General features: G+C 41.6%; 1 protein-coding gene across 1 annotated transcript in view; it reads right to left on the bottom strand.

The window, feature by feature from the left end:
* Nucleotides 1-3,378: 3,378 nt before the first annotated feature.
* The window catches only part of Yeats4 (YEATS domain containing 4), a 25,606-nt gene continuing 20,892 nt past the window's right edge, over nt 3,379-8,092 (bottom strand). Inside the window, 1 exon segment of the mRNA XM_023716313.1 lies at nt 3,379-3,948. Coding sequence (XP_023572081.1) covers nt 3,779-3,948 — 170 coding nt within the window. The 3' untranslated portion in view covers nt 3,379-3,778.

Here is an 8,092-nt window from a genome sequence, read left to right as displayed (position 1 = left end):
AAAAAAAAGCCCAATTCTCATGTAGAAAGCGAGTTTCTTTATCCTTTACCCCTTGCACAACACTTACTCTGTTATGTCAAATAACTCCTCTTAATTTTTCTAAGAATTTACACAAAGTTGTGTACCTATTGGTAGACATTCCATTTATAGCCATTTTTTTTCACTACTAAAAAGAAGTCATAAACATCCTTATGCACATATGAGGATATTTTTAGCAGTGAAATTACTTAACTAGTAGATAAGTTTTAAATTCTGATAGTTAATATTGAACAACTGTTAATCTTATTGCACACAAACTATGTATGAATGCCAATCACTCCATGTTAGTGCATATTGAAAATCTTTAAATGTTATCCCTGGGATGAGAAAACTGTCTTTTACCCATTGGTAGTTTCCTGATTATGAGTTTAGATACCTTTTCAAATGTTTGTTGTTTGTTTTTATGTATTTGGTACAGGTTTCACTGCACTGCTTGGACTCAAGAGTGATCCTCCAGTTTTCAGCCTCTGCGTGCACCACCACACCGGTCTCTTCAAAAATTTTTTGACCATCATTCGTATTTTTTCCTTTGGGAATTACTTATCCATATTGGTGGCCTATTTTTCTATTTTTTTTTTAAACATTCATTTATTTATTGTGTGAGTGTGTGTATATGGCCAGCTCAGCCCACCAGGGGGCGGGGCTGGCTGGCCTGTGGCGCTGGGGGATTGAACCACGGTCCCTGTGCTTTGCTAAGTTTGTTCTAAGTAGGTGCTTCAGACCACTGAGCCATCTCACCAGCCCGCTATTTTTCTATTGAATTAACTTTTTCAACTGATTTGTGGGCTAGAAATACAATTTCTGTACACACAGGAATACTTGTATGTTATTATCAGTTATGGCAACTGATCCTAACCACATGTGGTCAGCACAGCTTGGCTGAGTGCTGGGGCTTGGCCTTCATAGTGTGTGGCTTAGAGCAAAGTGTTTAATCTCCTTGACCCTCCTTGAACCTCTTCTATAAGTGGTGATAATAATACGTACTCACTGATTTTCTTTAGCTATGAATGGAGCACACACTCAGTAAATGAGTGACATTTAGCATTATTTTTTAAACTGAGACATAATTCACACACTATGAAGTATACAAGCCAGTGTTAAAAATAAAATTTATTAGTAAATATTTGGCACATCTGATCATAGGGAATTTGTATCTGTACACAGTTATCTTTTTTCCCCATTCCCTCACTTCCCTTCAACCTTTCTTCCCTTCTCCACTTACAAAGTTTTTCATTTACCTTGCCATTCTTTAAATCCCTCTTCCTTCACCCTAAGCCAGTTTTAAAATATTGATAAAGTTGACTATAAACCACCAGCACTTATCTAATTCAAGAAAAATTTCAGCAGCCCCAAAAGAAATGCCAAACCCAATCACTCCCCATCCCTAGTTCTAGCTCTAGTTTTTTCTCTTTTGGACATTTCGTCCACTGCAATCATACAGTGTGCTTTTTGGGTCTGGAATCTTTCACACTATAGCATACTTCAGCACCTCATTTTTATTGTTGAATTATCACTCACTGTAATGATAGACCATATCTGATTTAGTCACTTGCTGGTGGCCAGACACTTGGGTTGTTCCTACTTGTGACCAGCAGGAGTAATGCTGCTATATTCACACCCAAGATTTTGTGCAGACATGTTTTCAGTTCACTATACCTAGGAGTAGATTTGCTGAGTCATATGGCAATTGTTTAACCCCTGCCCACCCCAGTACTGGGGACTGAACCAAGGCCTCTGCACTGAACTACAGCCCCAGACCTTTCTTATTTTGAGACAAAGTCCCACTGAGTCGCCAAGGCTGGCCTCAAGCTTGTGATCCTCTGGCCTCAGTCTTCTGAGTAGCTGAGATTGTAGGCATACACCACTATGTTCAGCTTGGTGACACATTCTGAAACCGTGTGCACATGCATAACATAGAAGCAAACCTGCCTACATGGCTTTATGAGGAGGGATCATCTCATGCAGAATGAAACTTGTTCCCTCAACAGTTTTTCTGGTCTATCCCCAGACTGTCCTATGCTATGGGAAGTTTTATCCTCATGGGCCTGGTAGGCATTCAGCTAACAGACAAATCTGAATGACACCTTTGAGCCCCAGAAGGCCTTAACAGAAATTTCAGACAACAAAGACTATAGTCAACTTACTACCCCCAGCTGAATTAAACAAGCGTGCTGCTGGGTGCAGAGGCTCACCTGAGGACTGTTGCCAGCAGCGTAAATGCAGAACAGGAGAAGCTGCCAGAATGATGTTAGGGATGCTGTTTGGAGAAGCTGTTGGAAGCTCCTAGTTCTTTGTGCTGTTCTGCTGGAGGACTTGTCAATGCTGGCTTTCCCGATGAGCTCTGGAGAAGTCTGGGTCCTCATCGTGAGCATCGCTTCCGGACTCTGGAGGGGAAGATGACGCACAGCTCAGCCTCATGGAGAATCTTGTTTCACTGGCTTTCGTGATGGGAACTCTGCTTTCTTCATCGCTGGAGGAGCTCAGGACCTTGCTGTTGCTGAGGATGGTTGTAGGAGAGCTCTGGTGCTTACCTTGAGTGTTGCTTCCTGGTTCCAGCTCAGAGCCCTCCGCTGCTAGCACAGATCCTTTATCCCACTGGCATAGACTTCCTAGCTTCCACCACTGACCTTTGGGCCTTTCCAACAGAGATCTGTGAAGAGGACCTGCATGGACTTTGTTGTGGGCTCCAGGCCTCCAGCTGGACTTGTGGGAGGCATTGCTATGAGCGCTAGGTTTTCCTCTGGACTCCTGCAGGATATTAGGATCTAGGCCCTCGGCTGGAGTCTTCAGTATTTAATGTGTGGGTAGATTTCCTGCACTCACATATGGTTCTTGCATGATTGCTTATAAACTATTATAAAACATGTCCTGTACTATATTGCTTGCCTTGCAAAATCCCCAAACCATGACAGACTTTTGCGAAAAGCTTCATAAAGCTTGTAAGTGCAACAATTTAAATGACACAAAATGGTTCTTTAAGATGTGGTCATAACACTACAGAGATATGTTAATTGTATTGAATGAGATATGTTAATTGTATTGAATGAGGTCCCAAAAGTTTTAAAGAGGAACAAACACATCATGAGGCAGAAACAGGTCCAAAAACTACATTTATTACTTACTGCTTGGACACATCATATACAAAAGAGGTAGAACAGGGGAAGATAAGGATTTGAGGAAAACAAATTCACATACTTGGAATGTCATCATTAATTCTAACTACTACAGAAATATAAAATTTATACAGGTTATTTATTGATAAAGACATTTTGAGAAGGATTTTTTTTTTTTTTTGGCTGGCTCAGGCTGCCTTAAGGGCAGTTCTGGTAAGGCATGGGGAGCTGCAGATCGAACCGCGGTCCCCTGCGCCTGACTAGGTTTGCCCCAGCAGGCGCTTAAACAACTGAGCTAACCCCCAAGCCCCTGATAATGACATTTTGATGTTTGCCAAAAGGAAATAACCTACTCGTATATGCCAATAAAAATTTTCAAAAATTGTGCTTAACATTATAGAATCTTCCTAAAATGGATCGGTAAGAGTCCTACATAGCATTCATTCTTATTACACATATATTTTCCATTAAAGACTGAACAGAATATTTTCACTGCATTGCTGAGAAATCCACAGTTGACAGCTACATATGCAGCCCCTGTACGGAACATCACGGCACTTGCGCTAAGCCCGCTTCTCCACAAAGTTTGCCGTATTAGCTCACTACCTGGTTCTCTTCAGCACTTCTTATATGTCTTTTGTCTGGTCATCTTCCTCAAGTTTCCTGATTTCATTTTTTAAACAATTTATTGTTTCACGACTTGCTTTTAATCTCTCCTTAAGCTCTGCAATTTCAAAGCTTGTTTTTTTCTTGGCAGCTTCTAATTTTTCTCTGGTTTTCACTTCAAGTTCTGCAACTAAGGAAAAAAAAATATTTGTACTGAATTATTTTTCTCACACATCTAAGATGTGTCACCAAACAATACACATGGTATTTCCTTAGGTCGATGTTTCCATGATGAAATGTGACAACTTAAGACAGGTAATACTAAAAAGGGATGGGAGGGAGAAGGGAAAAAGTCTGAATTCCCACGGCGGGGGAGTGGTGGTGGTCTGGGCTATTTTCTACAAACGAGTGACCATCTGGCCACCAACCCACAGGTAAGAGATTGTTCCCTCACTTTTCTCTCTACACACACATTAGTTTGGAAACAAGTGGGTGCACAAACGCAAGGGCTATCGGCTAACAAAAGAGCTGAGTTGGTCTTTTCTGTGCCTGAAAGCAAACCCAGGCCTGAATGAATGCCACACCTGCACGCTGAGCTATATCCCCCAAACTATTTCTCAGAGCGGGTCTTAGAAAGTGGGCCAGCCTGGCCTTGAACCTGCAGTCCTCCTGCCTCACCTCTCGGGTAGCTGAGATTATAGGTGTGCATCATCATGCCTGGCTAAAAGTATGCTGAAACTGACATACAGGTGAAACTTAACAAAGCCACATTATCAAAATAGACTCGTATCTTTTTCTTTTAAAAGGTAATGTAATTGTCTGACTTTGAATTCAGCCCTCCCATTTATTAGTTGTGATCTCTTATTTCCTCTCTCTATGTGAATTTCTTTCCTCACTTACACTACAGAAATTATAACGGCAAGTATCTCATATTATTATTATTTTTTTAATATTTATTTATTTGTATTTATTACATTTATTTATTGTGTGTGTGTGTGTGGCCAGCTCAGCCCACCTGGGGGCGGGGCTGGCTGGCATGTGGTGCTGGAGGATTGAACCGCGGTTCTTGTGCTTTGCCAAGCTTGTTTCAAGTAGGTGCTTTAGACCACTGAGCCATCTCTCCAGCCCATATTATTTGTTGAAAAGACTTAAAGTGTGTGTATATATATATATATATATATATATATATATATACACATAAACACATAATGGTGCTCAGAGATAGTGTGGTACATAAAAAGCCTTACCAAGTATTATAAAGAAGAGAAATATATGAAGAGAATATATTTCTACTGGATACAAAACATGTTATTAAAGAAAATGTCACTGCAATAGGATATACCTACTTAAAAATGCCTTTTATAAATGGATGCAACTTGAGACCATACTTGTAAGTGAAATATACCAGGCACAAATGTGTAAACATTGTATTGTCCCCCTAGTGTGAGGAACTGAAAGAGTAAATGTGATCCATAATGGCAAAACAGGGCCAGCCAAATAGCTCAGTGGATTAAAGTGCCTGCAAGCAGGCGAGGGTGCCAGGGGTTCGATCCCCAGCCCTGCCCTGCCAGCCCTGCCCCCCTCCCCGGGGGTGCGCGGAGATGGCAACTGAGACTGGGCATGGTGGCGCATGCCTGTAATCCCAGCTCTTGGGAGGCTGCAAACAGGAGGATCACTACGAGTCTGATCTAGTAGTGAGAACACCCTGTAGACCCTTCCTTAAAATATAAATAAATAAATAAATCAAAAAACAAAATGCACAACAGATATAAAATGGGAAGAAACTTCAAAAGGAAAGAGAAACTGCTTTAGGGTAGTGGAAAAAGAAGACAAAAGCTAAAGGAAAAAAATGTATATGCATGCAAAAGATAGTTAAAATAGTTACACTATTAATTTCTCTCAGTTCATTGAAAAGAGGTTTACACTAATATTATTTGGACAATTAAATGCTGCTATCTCATACTTGAGTAACTAATTTAAAGATGACAATATGTAATGTGTTAACACACCCTCTTATCATATGGTTTTGGCATTTTATGTATTTTTTTCTTTATTTAGTACAGGGTCTTGCTATGCAGCTCAGACTCGTAGTGATGCTCCTATTCTAAGCCTCCCCAGCGCTGGGATTACAGCATGCGCCATCACGCCCAGTCTGTTTTTGTTTTAAAAAATTTTTGGATGCTTTCTGACAGTGTGGCATTGCTTTAAAAAGAAAAGTCTGCCTGCGCCTAACATCTCCATCTTGTGGACATTCCTGGTATCTGCTGCTGCCAACAAAATATGTACAACTCTTAGGACAGATCCCAACTTCGAAACAAAACAAAAAAGATGTAAGCTCACACACACTCTCAGCCTCTTAATGTGTGGACATTCCAGCCGCTATTCACCCACTTCTTTTCTTTGTTTTTAATGGAAACTGGGTCTTTTTTTTTTTAACTTTTATTTTCTGTTTTTCCAGTGTTAAGGATTGAACCCAGAGCCTTGCACCTGCTGGCCAAGCACTCTACCACCGAGCTACACCCCAGCCATGGAGACAGAGCGCTGTGTAGCTCAGGCTAATCTCAAACTCACCATGCAGCCCAGGTGGGCCGCAAACTCTTCCCATGTCCACCTCGAGTGCTGGAATCACAGGCCTACACCACCATGTCTGTCTCAATTTCTTCTTACTGATATGGCTAAAACTACTAGCAAAGGAAAACATCCGATAAATACTAAAGAGTACTGCTAGGGTTTGTGTCTCGATGGCCCTCCGAAGCCGTACGCAGCGACAGGTGGGGCTTTTTCAGTGGTAGCTGGATCTCCAGTGTGAGGCTGGGATCGAGTCGCAGTGCAGTGCTTGGATCAGAGGAGCCAGCCTTAGGCTGTGAGAGCCCCCCACCCTAGGCAGCTGGGGCGACACGCACGGCGTGGACAGCTGTGGGCGTCCCTTGCCGCTCTGCTACCTTCCGCCAGTCACGAACTGCTTCTCAGTGATGCCTGTCTGCCACGCCACCCTACTTTGTAGCTGGCCAATTACGGAATGAAACTTCTACAAACTGAGCTATGTAAGCCTTTCCTCCTTTAACTGGGCATGCAGTACTTTGTCTCAGCAAAAAGAAGAGTACTTTCTTTATTCATTGTTAGAAACTGGCTTCTTGTGATACTTTTTGTAATAATAATTCTACATTGCAAAACAATTATATTTTTCTCTGTAATTTCCTTCATTGCTTTTATTTTAAAAAGCATTTATAAAATAGGTAGAGCAGCCTCCTTTCAAATCTCTGCAGAGAACCGCACTGGATACGTAAGTCATTTAGTCTGTCTCCCACTGACACCCATCCAGGGTTCCCATCTTCTCCTCCTACAGCAACGCAGGACTGTGTATGCTGCACATAATCACTTCAGCAGGCTGGTCGATAAAGTCCTCTAAGTGAAATCACTGGGTCAAAGGCTCTGTGGACTTGTCTTTTGGGAAGAATGCCCAGTCTCTCTTACAGGATCTGCCAACTTACTGCATCAGTTTTGTGGTTTTAATCTCAAAGCTTAAAAACACTATTTCAGAATACCTTTAATTAACACTTTTAATAATAAATTGAAAGTATTCTTTTTAAAAAAGAACACTTTTCCTATTTTTTTTTTTTTTTTGTGGAACCAGGGATCAAACCCAGGCCCTTGCGCTTGCCAAGGAAGCGCTTACTCCACTGAGCCACCTCCCCGGCCCTTACTTTCCTATTCTCGCGTTACTACTGGGCTGGCCAGGTTTGCCTGTCTGCTCATTTCTCGGCTGGCTGCTGGCCTTCTTTGTCCATCTGCAGGAGCTCTTCATGTTTCAGGCGTCTGACAGAACATCTGGGTAGAGCGTTTTTTCATGGCATGCCTCTCATAGACTATGTTCACATTGCCTTTTATTTTTACTACACAGAAACTTTTGTTCCCTTACTCTATCTGTCATGAGTAAAAAAAAATAATTGTGTGACAGAACTTTGTTAGCTGCTGGAGCAGAGGTAGGAGAGAGGCAAGAAAAGAAAATGGTGTCATACAGCATCACGAGGCAGTGAGCATGAGGGCTCAGAGAAAGGGAAAGGGCGTGCATGGATCAGGGCTGTCTGGACTGAGTCTTAAAGAACAAGGAAGAGGCAGATGAAGTAGACACGGCGGGACCTAGAAACAGCACAGCTATACTTGGAAGGCCACAAGGAGGCCTGTATGATTCTAACATGTAGTTTTAAATAGAACTGATTTTTAACTCAATTGTCCAGATAGCGTTCACGGTAGATATAACAGATTCTTATGCACAACTGAGTCGCAATACTTTATTTTTTTTTAAATTTTTTAATTTATGTATGTATGTATGT

This window comes from Octodon degus, unplaced genomic scaffold, assembly GCF_000260255.1.
Source record: "Octodon degus isolate 3935 unplaced genomic scaffold, OctDeg1.0 scaffold00047, whole genome shotgun sequence".
Taxonomy (NCBI): Eukaryota; Metazoa; Chordata; class Mammalia; order Rodentia; family Octodontidae; genus Octodon; species Octodon degus.
The sequence above is the reverse complement of the archived record's forward strand: the minus strand, read 5'-3'. Positions and strand labels throughout refer to the sequence as shown.